The sequence below is a fragment of the Seriola dumerili genome, unplaced genomic scaffold (assembly GCF_002260705.1).
Source record: "Seriola dumerili isolate Sdu_G_001 unplaced genomic scaffold, Sdu_1.0 BDQW01000003.1, whole genome shotgun sequence".
Classification (NCBI taxonomy): domain Eukaryota; kingdom Metazoa; phylum Chordata; class Actinopteri; order Carangiformes; family Carangidae; genus Seriola; species Seriola dumerili.
Genome location: NW_019174258.1, coordinates 17,698,314 through 17,712,893, shown reverse-complemented (window position 1 = coordinate 17,712,893; position 14,580 = coordinate 17,698,314). Strand labels below are relative to the sequence as shown.

Here is a 14,580-nt window from a genome sequence, read left to right as displayed (position 1 = left end):
AGTCAGGTCACCGTATTCTTGCCAAAAGCCGACATGCAACAAAGTCTCAGCTCGACACCCCCTCACACACCCTCCTTTTTGCCCATTTTTGGAATAGCTGGGAGTTAGGGGCGGAGTAAGGTACTGGCAAGATGGCGATGAAACCGCTCTTCAGAAACCTGTGGGTGATGTCACGGAGGCTACGTCCACCTTTATTCACAGTCTATGATTGGCTGACTGTTTCCTGAGTGATCAAATAAAAATACAGCAGATTTCAGGTAAACACTCAGAGAATGGGACCAGGTGGGCAGCACTTAGGGCGTGGCTGAGGGCGGTGACTGATTTGTTGTGACATCAAAAAGTTCCAGAAGTCCTGACGGCTGGTTTTAAGGCTCAGAGTCTGAATACAGGCTGTGTGTATTTCTCTGTGGACTGAGCGCTTTGATACTTTCATAGTATTAGTATAGAACCTAGACCTGCTTTATAATCAGACATGACATGGACATCTACCTTTATACAATATACAACCTTTTAATGGTTTTTGGAAACAATGGAGCTCTATGGCTCAGAGGAATCAGATATGTCAGGCTTTGATACACACACAATACTGGTTAGTAGGAGATATTCAGTGTTATTTTGGTCTTTTCATGCATGGGAACTGATAATAAAAAGAAAAATACAAATTGTCATCAGCCTTGTCCTTGAACTGTAAACTGTAGGTTGAGGGCATGTGTGTATACTACAGAAATACTTTCTAGGTGCACCGTTTTTTACAAGGCACAATGCACTAGACATACATACAGTATGAAGTGACATTTGTGCAGGAATCCTACGTATCATTACATTGTGGGCTAATCCACAGAGGTACGAGGACAAGAAGACCCTTCAGTTGATGCAGCTGTGAAGTGTGAAACATAAATAGACCGTGCAGGATGCATATCACCCTGTACATACTACTTGCTGTATACCGTCAATATTTCATGATCCAGCTGCAGAAGCACTGTTTGTTGCATGTTGCTCCTTGTTGAACATGATGTTGTGTACGATGGACACTGTGTTGTCTCTGCTGACCTCCTCCACGAGCGTCTCTGGGGACAGTAAACAGTCTAACATTGCTAGTGTGAAAGTATATGGTGCCCAGGAGTGCATTAGTCCAGTGAACCATGATGTAAATCTACTGCAGAAAATGAATACCATGAAGTATGTTATCTGCCCCCCCACCCACCAACCCACTGCTCTCATATGTCTCCATCTCTGTTTGTGTTTTCATGTTCTTTCCAGAGGAACATAGTTTCACAAGTTAATGTAAATAAACAGGCTGAACTGTTTCTGTATTAAACCAGACCAAGATCTTTAACCTGAACCAGGATCTGTGAGAGTCTGAACAGAACAAGGAAACAGTTTAATGATGTGGAGTCACTACAAGTGGAGATAGTTGTGTGAGATCAGATATCATGGTAAATATTTTTGTATCAACATGTTTACATGTTGTCCAATACATAAATTAACAACACATCCTCATTACATGAATAGAAAAGATGATCAGTATGATGTTTCTGTCAGAACTTATTTGCTGTTTTAGATTAATTTATTTTTAGTATTTATTTTAGTTTAATTTATGGAGACAGTTTTATATTTGATATAACCCCTAAATTTCTTTATGAACACCAGTGCTGTCCTCTAACACTACAATAGATGCAAATGTTCAAACATGTCCTATAAGTTTATAATCTACTAATGGATTTACTACATATGCTGTGAAGGAAAATGCCCTAATCTTGTGTCACAGAGGTCTTAGCGTGGAGACTGGGGGGCATGGTGCTCTTACATACTGCAAGACTTTGACAGTGGAGATCAAGGTGTGTTCCTGTTCCCACATTTGGTTGGTTCACATCATAGATTTCTTTTATTTATTTCAGGCTAGGTTGAAACTTAATATCTCAATACTGTCCAGCCCAAATATCACAGTATACAACAGTATCATAAACACTAGGGGGCTGGACTGCAACAGTGGGGCCAGCCCTATAATCTGGACTGACTGACTGACTGACTGACTACCTGACTGACTGACTGATTGATGGTACTTCCACCCATGCTCAGTGGAGTGCTGAGCCGCTCTCATTTCCCAGCTGCGAGGAGCGCTTCCACTACACTGAGCCTCGCCTCCATTACAGCAAATAAACTACTTTCATTCCACGTATCATTATTACTAAAGGAGGCAGAGGAATAACTAAACATAAGACACACCGAGCAGAGAGAGAGAGAGCAGGAGAGAGGGAGAGAGAGAAGTCATCGGTAACGAGGCTTCGTACTAACGACTATGACCAACTCTACATATCAAACAGAAGGAGTCAGACATAAAGACCTGCCTCTAATAAAAGTCTGTTACGTTCGAGAACTGAAGTAAATAATAACTACCTCTCTCTCTCTCTTTCTCTCTTTCACACTATGACTGTCATAAAGGCAAAAGCCTGAAAAAAATAACTTAAAAAAAAAAAGATAGTCTGTCTCTTCTAACTTTCTCTCTGAGTGATCATGTTACAGTAAGTACAGCGGAAATTACAGCTCAGTCTTTGCCCTTCATTTATGTGTTTGGTGAATTTTTCAGACAATGTCTCAGTTATAAAATCAGGATTTAAGCAGTCAGGTTGTATTTCAGGTTTCAGGTGTTTTGTCACATACCAAAGTACAGGTACAATGTACAATAGGCCCAAACCTATTTTCTTTTTTTCTCTGACGTCTTCTCACTGAAAAAAATGTAAAGTCATCATTCAGGATTTGAATCAGTTTATGTGTCGTTCCTTCACTGTCAATTAAAGTTTATTTAAATTTGTAATAAATAATACATAAAAAGATTTAGTCTTGATTCTGTATGCTCTCAAACACGTCACATCTGGAGTTTTCAGGCTACAGAAGAATTAAAGTGTAGTTAAATATTATGAAAGTAATCCCATGCTGCCTCGTGCAGTTGTCTTGAACCAAATCAAACTTCCCCTGGCTTTGTCACAAAAACAATTACAGGTGTTCAGATGACTTTACCAGTTTCTAAATATATTTTGCATCTGTTCCCAATAGGCAACAGTAGTTCTGCCTGACTGTAATATATCTGAGGGAAGCAGGTCAGAGCAGGATTACAGACTATGTGTGTGTGTGTGTGTGTGTGTGTGTGTGTGTGTGTGTGTGTGTGTGTGTGTGTGTGTGTGGGTGTGTGTGTGTGTATAATAAAACTGAGCCATCTCACCACTGACAGTAAAAACACAAAGACTGTTGAACAGTATTTGGTCAACCTTATCCTTATTGTCGCTCTTTTCTTGCTTCCAGCCAATGAAGAACCTCTATGCAGACGACGTCTCGCCGCTGTATCCACGAGTAGGCCCATACTTCTCTGATGGGCGCCGGCGGGTGGACTACGTGCTGGCCTACCACATCCAGAAGCCCACCAGTGTCCGGCGCCGCTCATCCAGGTTCGCCGACAACAACTTCATCCGACGGCTTCGCCGCAGCCTGAGCATGAGGAGCAGCCGAGCGCCACTGCAACCGAAGGAAGACCCGGAGATCGCCGCCCAGGAGCAGCGGACGGACTACCACGAGGATGACAAGCGCTTTCGGCGGGAAGAGTTTGAGGAAAACCTCCTGGAGACGGGGCTGGAGCTGGAAAAGGATGAAGGGGTGAGAAAGGGGGGAGGTGTGTACAGATGAATGTGATGGTGTGTCGACAGGGCAGGTTCAGGGGATGTGATTGATGTGTGGACCCTTACAGTCCTGGCTCTCCTGGGATCTGGGTCTGAATTCCATTTCCATATCTTGTTCTCCTCTGGTCACAATATTTCTGAGTTCACCTCTATTACTTCAGCTGCTGAGTGGATCAATACATCAGCTGTTGTCAGTGCAATTAGTTTCCCTGATTACCCTGCTCTACAGACGAGCTGCTGTTTGCTGGAAATTGACCGTTGTCATCTTTTATTTATGAGCTCAGGCTTCAAGCACATTCAGGATCAGAGTCAGAACAGATCACTGATCCAGCATTGACTTAACTCTTCTATTGTTCCTTAGTGAGACCTGTGGGGCCTGAATCAGCAGATCTGTCCTCTTCTTTAAATACACAAGGGTGAGAGGTGGCAGTGGTATGAAGATAGGTGTGTTTAGGACTACGTTTTTATTTATTTAACTTTTATTTATTGAGGTGAGTCCCATTGAGATAGAAATCTCATCTTCAAGAGAGACCTGAACGTACATAAAAACATGATAAAAACAATTCATGAGCAGATAGTCAAAAAAGAATTTACAATACAACAAACAATTAAACAAACAAGTATTTTTATTGCACCTCCTTTGGGAGAGGCCAAAGACATATTTCCACTGAAATGGACAATAAAGTCAATCAAATCAAATCAAATCAAATCAAATCAAATCAAATCAAATCAAATCAAATCAAATTAAATTAAATTAAATTAAATTAAATTAAATTAAATTAAATTAAATTGAATTAGATTAAATCAGATTAAATCAAATCAAATCAAATCAAATCAAATCAATTCATTTTAAATAATAAACAATACAATTACAAAATTGTAATCAGAATAACACACAAGGAAAGGTTTAAAATCTTATTTCTAAAATGTGGATGGCATATCAAACTATTCATTTTTAAAGTGCTCTGTAGCTTATTCCATGTGTCTGAGTTTACGTTGGATACATGGAGTGTTAGCCTTTGTAAATGAAGGGTACATTGAAGGACCTCTACTCTACTGATGTCCTCTGCCACAGTCCCAACACAGTTTATAATCATCCCAAAATATTTTACTATTTCAAATGGATAAAACTTTATTTCACTGTAGAGCTGTGAGCAGAGCAATGAGTCGCCCAACCCCTCTGTGCCGCTCTCGCACTCTCTCTCTCTCTCTACCTCTCACATACACACATTAACAACAAACCAGTCTGTCACATTGGCTAAAAACAACAACTCATACCTGCTCATTTGCATATAGAACAAGGAAGTGAGATCTGAACACAAGTGGTCACTGGAGATGCATATTAATGCCAGTCGCGAACAGGGCCGGAGACACCAGATCCAAAAGGGACCAAAAGGGATCTGAGGACAATCAGACCTGATCCCAACACACCCAAAATCCACTCATCATCTCACCTATTTATATATATCGTCTATAACAACATAGAGATGCAGGAGTCAACTCATGTGTTTAGGTATTACACATTCTGACACACGGCGACAGAATAAGACCATTAATAATATAATAGACTATTAAACTGGTCTGGTACTACTACTACTACTACTACTACCAGGAATCAAGTGGACCAGTGACCACTGTTTTTATCAGGGTCATGCTCTTATACCAGGTCAGATACTGCAGATAATTCAATATCATTCCCATATTGAACTCAGTACAAAGCTATTAATTAAAAATGTCTCCTCATGTCAGGTTATTAATATTATTTACTGAACAGATTTGAATGTTAATATTTTTGCAGGTACACACATTCAGCTTTCACATTCAGCTCTCACTGTTATGAAGACAGGATTCTTGACTCCAGTTAATAGTGGTCTCAAAACGGTCTCTGTGGGTAGATGTTGTGGTTACATTTTAATAATGTAATGAAATTAACATCCAATGTGTTCAGAGTTCATTAAAACAAACCAGCTGACTGATTTCAGTTGGTTATCAGTCACCTGACCCGCATCTCTGAACTGACTCCAGAGCATCTTTTTGATATCATTCAGTTTATTTCTCTGTCTTATCTCATCTAAACATAGATGTTTGCTCGAGCCTGGTCCTGGTAGCTCTCATGTCACTGCTGTGTGTTATGTGAGTGAACCCACGGACACACAGACGTTTGTTTTCATTAGATCTTTTCTCTTTCCTGTAGAAAAGATGGAGATACATTCATTCTTTGCATGAAGCAGATTGATTCTTAATCTGTTCTGAGAAAGGCTTTTATCACAAACAACATGAGCACCTACCACAGGAAACAAAAAGCAGGGAGGTGTGAACATGAACTCTTTATTTAGACAGTCGTTGTCATGGTCAGGGTGTCAGTCTTTGTTGTGTAACTGCAGATACTACGGTGAATCTTTGGTCACCGGACAAAGCAGATGTAAACGTGTTTCTATACATACAACAATCAGAGAAATGTGAACTCAGACATGTTCTTTGCCTGCACAGTAGAAAGCTTGATGCTGACCTCCTTTCTTTGTTGTATTTAGCTGAACAAAATGAGAAAGGAAAAAGAAACAGTATGTGCGACAGATCCAAGGCTGAGGAATACAGTACATACATACACATCACAAAGTGAGAGTGCCCTTCACTTTTCTGACATATGTGCAGTCAGTGAGGACAGTCTACATGGTCTCAAACTTTGAACTGCAGGTGTACGTCCAGATAGAGTCGGGCTGTGTCCACATTGATACCTTTTCATTTTAAAACTAAAATGATCTCCATCAAGACGACTCTTTTAGCTCCATATCAGACCGATCTCCATCCAGACTAACACACCTTAAAACACATCACATGACCATTCAGATACACCGGGCATGTGTGAGCTGGTGGAAACAGGAAGTAGATTGTCTACTCTGCAAGTAGTTAGTTACAGACAGCTGTAGTATTAAAATAGAGAATGTAACTGAACAACAGCTGCTAGCACAAACAGCAAGGTCAGTAACACTGCAATTCATTATCATGTTGTATTCACCACAGGTAGACAAGGCTGATGAGAGCCAATCAGGAGAGACCGTGGGTGTCATCGTTTCCAGAGGTCTCAGTTTCTGTCCATTCAGATACAACACAACCCCAGAGTTTTCAAAATAAAACAGGTTCAGCAGAGTTTCTGGAAGTCTCTGATTAGAGAGACGAGATGAGAGATGAGTTTTAAAAACTAAAATGTAGTAGTGTGGACGTAGGCTTAGGCAGATGACGAAGTTTACATCTCACAGATCCACCCAGAAACCATGAACTGGCCTTCACTCAAAATTTTATTCAACACAGGACTAATTACTGAGGAAATCAGCAGAATGAACCCAGAACAACTAATGACCAACAACAGAAGAAGTGATCGGTCTTGTCCCTAATTTGTTTTCCTCCAGCACAGATTCATAGATTTAGTTAATGACGTTCAGTAAAAGTTAGAAATGTTAATTCCACTTCTTTCTTCTTAATAACAATAAAATAAACAATAAATTACAAAATAGACAGATAATAAAACATCTTGAATTTACATTGCCTGTAATGTTTATACAATAAGCTAATGTTTCATTTAGGTTTTTAAATCCTTACAATATATTGTTTTGTTCTCCATCTGATCCCCATGTTCTCATTCATCAAGACTGCACAGTTACACAGACACAAACACACGCAGTCATTTTCCTCCAGTATTGACTGAAAGGAGCAGATCAATGACAGGAGTTCTCATTAGTCAGCAAAATGATTTGCTGCAGATCCATTTAATAAAACCTGGACGTACTTTTCCTCCAAGAAATAGTTAAAATGCATTTCTACTAATGAATTCATGGGTAGTTTTCTAAATGTATCAAAGTAACTAATCAATTAGAATTGACCTGAAATCCTGGCACACTCAAGCCACCATATATTCAAATTAAACTGTGATGCTGGGTGAAAGTTTCTTCTCCTATTTACAGTACATGCACAGATGAAACCACACCTTTTCTTATATCTATGTATGTCCGTATCTTTGCTGCATCTAGTTCCTGCTGCAGCAGTTTACAATGTATCATCCACTGCTTCTCATCAGGAGGACAACAAAGCGTTTGAACATTTTACCTTTGAATACATGGTGTGATATACACAGTGCTCTTAGTCAGCTACTTTGAGTTGGATGTTATGTATTCCTATATCCAGACAGGTCAGTGTACTGAACTGTGTGAAGTGAGTCTGGCAGTGAAGGAGGTTTTACATAAGCGTAGAGGCTGCAGAGATAATCTCATATGCGATGAAGATATGAGTTTGTGACTGTTTACAGTGGTGGTTCAGACATTTTGAGCTGCCCCATGTTCCTGCAGTGTGTTCAGTATTTAAATATCGCAACTCTGGTTGTGTTTCAGAATAAGATCCCTGGAATCGGCTTCTTGAAGATCCATGCTCCCTGGAACGTCCTGTGTCGAGAGGCTGAGTTCATGAAGCTCAAAATGCCAACAAAGAAGGTACTCCACCCATCAGTGTCGACTCCACTCGTCAGCATGGACTGCTTCCCTGAGGCTGAGTGCCTGCACAGCTCTCAGAGCTGCAGTCTACCGTGGTGAAAAGTGTGAAGAGGTTTCCTCTTGCTCTGTCCTTTGCATTCATGTAGTGTTGTAACACCCTAATGGGGCCATTTTGTGGTGACAGCTTTTGTAGGCCTGATAGGGAGGACTGTGGAGTACAAACCTCACCACAGTCTACTTTACAAAAATTCCCTCATTATCTATTATTACCTGTCATTTTAATTTTCATGTTTAATGATAACGAGACAGAACATTGAACGTTATGAACGTGGTGAACGTTATGCTGCCTGTAACATCATCCAGCGTGAGCCTTTTGGCGGTGGGTCAGTGATGGTCTGGGGAGGCAGATCCTTGTAGGGTTGCACAGACCTCCATGTCAGAGCCAGTGGTACCCTGACTGCTGTTAGGTACCGGGATGAAATCCTCAGAGTGACTGTCAGACCTTACGCTGGTGCAGTGGCCCTGGGTTCCTCCTGGTGCAGGACACTGCCCGGCCTCATGTGGCCAGAATGTGTAGGCAGTTCCTGGATGATGTTGTTACGTCATTTTGTTTGAGCAGTATATGAGCAAACTGTTTACAAGAAATTAAATGGAACTCTATGGACCTGTAGCCAGGGGTTGCCACCTGCGATGTGTGAAAAACTGGAACACGGGGTGGGGTGGGGGTGGGGGCTGTTGTGACATCTCGTCCATCTCTCCCCCCATTTAACCACACCTTGTTTTTTTTGTTTTTTGTTTTATTAACGCTCTTGCTACCAACCGTCTCAATCCTCTCTGCCTGAATTCAAGGTGGGGTCATGGATGTTAATTTGCATGTCAGTTGCTATGTAATAAGGTAAACTTTCATATTTCTGCTACCAATCAAATAAAAGTATAGGCATGGTCACTATTTTGTTTTTTTATATGTTTACAGACACAGGATTGGACATAACCAGCAAGAAAATAGAAAAGAAAAAGAAATTAAATTTAACTTAGAAGTGCATTTTCTCAAAAACTAGGATATTAACTTTCTGGGACAGTTGCTCAAAAAAGAGAACACTCCTGGGAAAACTGGGACGGGGGGGCGACCCTAGTTGTAACCTGAATTCAACCTGTCATCCAACTCTGCTCTAATGTGTCCAAATGACAGACAACCTTCAGATTTTTCCTTCATTGTTAAAACAATTTAGTCAATGACTGAATTAACATGACCACTGGTCAAATGTAGATGTATTGGATACTGGTACAAAACACAAAACATCAGCTGACTCAGTCCAAAACCTCCAACCACACTGTTTGAATCCTGGAGTCCCTAGTGAACAAATAATATATTACAACCTCAGCAGTTAGGATTCAGACTATGCCACCAGAGCCTAAGACCGGGTCACCAGAACATGAACCAGTTTGAAGGCTTTTCTTTTGGGTAGAGATGAAGCAGTTTCTAGTCTGTCCATGTCAATGCTCTTAAAGTTAGTACAGGTGTCCTGAAAGGTTCTAGTTTCTGTCCTCTACTATTCACCATATACATAAATAATATCATTTCTACCATTCATCACTGAAAGGTACATATTTTTTGCAGATGATACTATTTTATGTGTCGGCCTTTCTATTAATCTGACCAGGGCAAAGCTACAGTCTGTTGCTTTAGATGCATCAGATCAGTCTAATCAAACATATAAATACAGACACAGAAGAGAATCCTGCCTGTTCAAATCCTGCTGAGCTCTAGAACATAGAACCTCATAGAAACAATGGATAGATCACTTCGGCTCTGTTCAGCTGTTATTATGTCAGATAACAGGACATTCCAACTTTGGCTCTTGAAGAAGAAATCCTAATCTCATTGCCTCACTTGTTTAACTTCCTCTGCAGGTGTATGATGTGAAACAAGGCAGCAATGTCGTGGAGAAGATCCGACTGTTCATTCACAAAGTCACAGCTCCGCTCCATCCAAAGGTGGATGCCAACAGACCAGACAGCGTCAAATCCCTCTCTCATCCTTTCTCCAGGGAGAAGCAGCATCTGTGAGTCAAAACCTTTTCCTTTCAGTTATTACCAGAAGAATGGAGATCTCTCTGAGCAGCAAACACAGTCTTACATTTGTATTTCAGTCCACTGGTCACTGAGGTAACCAGTAAAAGCTTTTTAAGGAGCTTATGTGAAGATATGTTGGTTTCACTGAGTGTGAGGTGTTTTGGATGAGCGGCTCTTGAGAAACCTTTAAAATGTAGAAAAGATATATTTGAAACGTTCTCGAGAAGTCCTCATCCAAAAAAACTTTACAGTCGACACTGCACTTCGTCAAGGTCCTCAGCAAGATACAATAGCTTGATGGTGATTGGATGAATGATTGTCGAGATATACAGATAGACTTACTTGACGAGAAGAAAAAGGCAGAATTGCACTATCAGGGCAGTGCAGCAGCTGGACACTTTACAGCGTGCTGCTTTCATTGTGTGATGCTTTTCATTTGAAACCAAGTCATTGATGTTATGGATCCAGGGGCACAATTAAGAAACCTGTGGACAGATATTTCTAAACCAAGAGCCTACACTTTTACACATGCATCTTTTCATTCTTTGTTTATTTGTTTCTCGTTGTTTGCTTATTTAAAGCTGCAATAATCAATATTCTCACGTTAACAATGGATCAACTGACAATGAGTCATGTGGAGGAGATTGTTCGTATGATGACCCCACAGAAAAACGATCACCAGCCCTGCAGCTCCTCTCAGCTTTATGGGGCCTTTCAGTCTGTTTTATGTCATTGTTCTGCTCTCCGGACCTCACTCTGCTGCCAGACAGTGGGACAGCTTCACTCCTGTCCACTACCTGCTCATCACCAAACAGACAAAGCTACCGACCAGCTGTACATAGTGGAGCATTCAGCAGCTAAAGAGACAGATATTTCCCTCAGGAGCTGGTGGAGCCCAAACACAGAGCTAAAAGAGAGGGAACAGTGGACTGAGATTCATCAGGTGACACAGACATCATAACACATGAATCATCATGTTGATCTGTAACAGCTGGATGAGGAAATAGGCAGCTGTTTGCTAACATACCAGGTCATAACAACTCTGTTTACAGCTGTCTCCATCTGGCTAAAAAAGTCTGGATGTGTTGAAACACACATTTCAGATCTCTACATAGACTAAATGATTCAACGTTAACCATGTTAATAGGGAAATAATATCTCTCCAAGCATGTATGCTAACATCATGCAAAAACTGTAGCTTTGAGCAGATAATGTTTCATCAGAGGGTGTCATCAGAGCTGAGACAGACGAGGCAGAGATCATCTCAGTGGTGGAGTTAAACAACAGTGAGCAGAGACAATAGCACAAAGGTGCCATGTCGCACAAAATCCTCCAACACGACTGTGATAATGTTTCAAGTTCTTTGTTGTTTCTTGTCCCGCAGCTTTCCCTCTCAGAGGAACAAACACGGAGAAATAAATTAACATTTTTTATTGATCAACACTGTGTTGGAGGATTCTGAAAATAGCAAAATAAATCACTTGGACTGACTAATTGGATAAACTTCAGACAGAATTCATGACTTCACTGATGCTTCCTGTTCAATCCCAACAAGTATAACCAGTTTCAAAGGCAGTCAGAGCATCAACACCAGCCTCCGTCAGGATGTATAGAGGAGAGAGTGGGCAGTGGGCAGCTATATTTACAACTCTGACTAACAGCTAGCAGGAAGTCTCCCTCCACATCTTTTCATCATCAAATCTTCATCAGTTTCTAAAACACTCAGGGCTGTTCCCTGAGATTAAGAGTAGTTCTAGATTTCACAGTATAAAGTACATTAATTTAAACTGGCTTCATAAGACTCTGTGTTTAATGCTGCTACATTTAGTCTTGAATTCAGTTGTGTAATTTCGTCTGAGTAAAAGATTAAACTGAACTGCAGGTTTCTCTTCTGATGAATGTTGTCTGTCGCTGAAGGAAGACAACAAGCAGGGCCAGCTACACGAGCGCTAACTGACTGACAGGAGCTGCACACAGTCTCATTTGGATGAAATACAAGTGCTTTTCTTCAAAGAACAATATTCATATGAAGAGACTCTGAAAGTAGTCACAACAGCTCATAAATAAACAACTTGTAGTCAAATTTATGTCAAGCTACTGTAACAACAGAAAGTAGGTAACAGATGGTGAGTTGGGGCCATGCAGCTGGAGGGTTAGACGGAAGCTAGCAGCTGTGTTTTGATACTGACCTAACCCAAGTATTAAATTCAGACCTTCATTTAATATCTTTAGCAAAAATATTGTTTAACTTTATGTGCTGTTAATCAGTGCACACACATGAAAATGTACATTTATGCTAACATATCCGACAAATTAGTATATTCACACAGGACATTTGGCAATATCCAAAACGTATTATCTCAATACAGTCCAGCCCAAATATCGCAATATACAATATTATCACAATTGTGATATCTGTAACAATATAATAGAATTATATTATTGTATTTTATCTTTCAAATTGTTTTGATATTATGAAAAGTATTGCATATGACGGGAAATGATGTGATATTCGATATTATCAGGCATTTTTAACAAAATGTTTGATTTTTACAACTTCAGCATCTGCCCTCTTTAATAAGTTAAGTCAGTATAGCACAAATTAATTACACCACACATCACCTTACACGTAGACCACTTAACCTAACATCTTCTGTATATTAGCAAAGAAGGTTTTCAAACTTATGACATATCTCTCTCTGAAAGATGATATAGTAACTGTGGGTGAAGAGAAGTGAAGCTAGGCTAGAAGCTAATCTAAGATGCAAGTTAATTAGGCAGCAAATATAGGTTAGCTCCTGATGCCAAGATTGTTTCAGAAAATAGAAGGTAGCAAATCCAACATGATGTAGGCTGAGCACAGAGAGAAAAACAGATTTGATGAACAGAAAAATGAGACATTAATGAGAGTTTAAACAGAGGTCACTGACCTCAGGGTCTGAACTGAGGCCTTCTTTAGGGAAGTTGTTAAACTAATTCCATTTGATTGAGGTTTGGGCAGAGTCATGATCATTGTCAGTTTTTGCACCCACCAACACTGACCTCCAGTATGAGATGAGAGACAAAATGTGGGTCTGTTTGTTCCAAGACGTGTCCCTGCCTTATACGATATGAACATCAGGAGGTACAGTGGGTTGTCGACTAATTGCCAGGTCGAACTGTTCTTGGGCAAGATACTGAACCCATGGAGTGTGTGAATGGATGAACGTGGCTTATAGTGTAAAGTCAATACGATTATGTAAGTGAAGTCCATTTACTATTCACTCTGACAAACAAGCTCCTCCACCTCTCATTATCAGTTTGTTGTGAAATCACAGACTTCACCCGTAGTGCTGTAACTGCATGACTTAGACTCCATGTTGTTGTACTTGTGCATGAACATTGTTGTGTAACATCTTTGGATAAAACTTTACAATAAGACTACTCTTATAAAGGATTTATGAATGGTTTATAACTAGTTTATTAATTAGCTTGTTAACACTTTATAAATCATTTATAAGATGTTATAACACATTAGATAAAAAGGGCAACAGTGACATGTTGCTTGCCAAATAGTGAGCCCACATGTCTCTGTACTGTTAAACCTCATATCTCATTAGTTACTGAGCCTTCTTTGTTTTCTCCATCATCAACATTTGTAGCTGCTTCTTCATCACATGTTTGTTCAGTTACTAGCAATGAACCACCATCAGCATCTTAATGGTCAAAACATTTCATTTGGCAGATCAAATTATGGCAGATCGCATATATATATCAAATGAGCAGATTCATCCTCTGAGGCAGTGATGTTGATCTTGACATGTATCAGCAGCTGTCCTAATTCTAATCACAGCTGTTGATCAGATTGTTATCACAGTGCAGATTAACATGCAGATGCTTTCTGCTGGTTGCTCTGTTCTTTAGGACTTTAGCATCCAGCTAGAACACAGTTGATAACCTTCCTTTACCTGGTGAACTGTTCACCCATTCTTTGTCCCACTGTTCACTTCTCTGTGATTCTCCCTCTATCCATCTTCACGTTTCTGCCTCTCATTTTTACAAACATTTATAACTCATTTATGAATGATAATGGGTTTCACACTTTACAACAAGTCTCCTTTTACCAGTTTTAAATGGTATTAAGTCATTAGTAAGATTAATGAGTAGTAAGCATTAACTTGCCAAATAGTGAGTCTGCATCACTGTATAAAAACTGTGTTATAACTTGTTTATTTATGATTTATAAAGTGTTAACAACTGAACCTAATGTATATAAACTAATTATAAACCATTCATAAATCTTTGTAGGGTAGTCATCCTCACCCTAACCCATCTTGGTTATATGGTCCTGTTTGTGTCGCTCATTCTTGCAACCT

The 14,580-nt window shown here is 40.0% G+C and overlaps 1 protein-coding gene across 1 annotated transcript in view; it reads left to right on the top strand.

Moving 5' to 3' along the window:
- LOC111218803 (anoctamin-1-like) overlaps positions 1-14,580 on the top strand; it is an 85,630-nt gene that overhangs the window by 22,548 nt on the left and 48,502 nt on the right. The window contains exons 3-5 of the mRNA XM_022741282.1: positions 3,301-3,648; positions 8,054-8,152; positions 10,064-10,215. Coding sequence (XP_022597003.1) covers positions 3,301-3,648; positions 8,054-8,152; positions 10,064-10,215 — 599 coding nt within the window. The remainder of the gene's footprint in view (positions 1-3,300; positions 3,649-8,053; positions 8,153-10,063; positions 10,216-14,580) is intronic.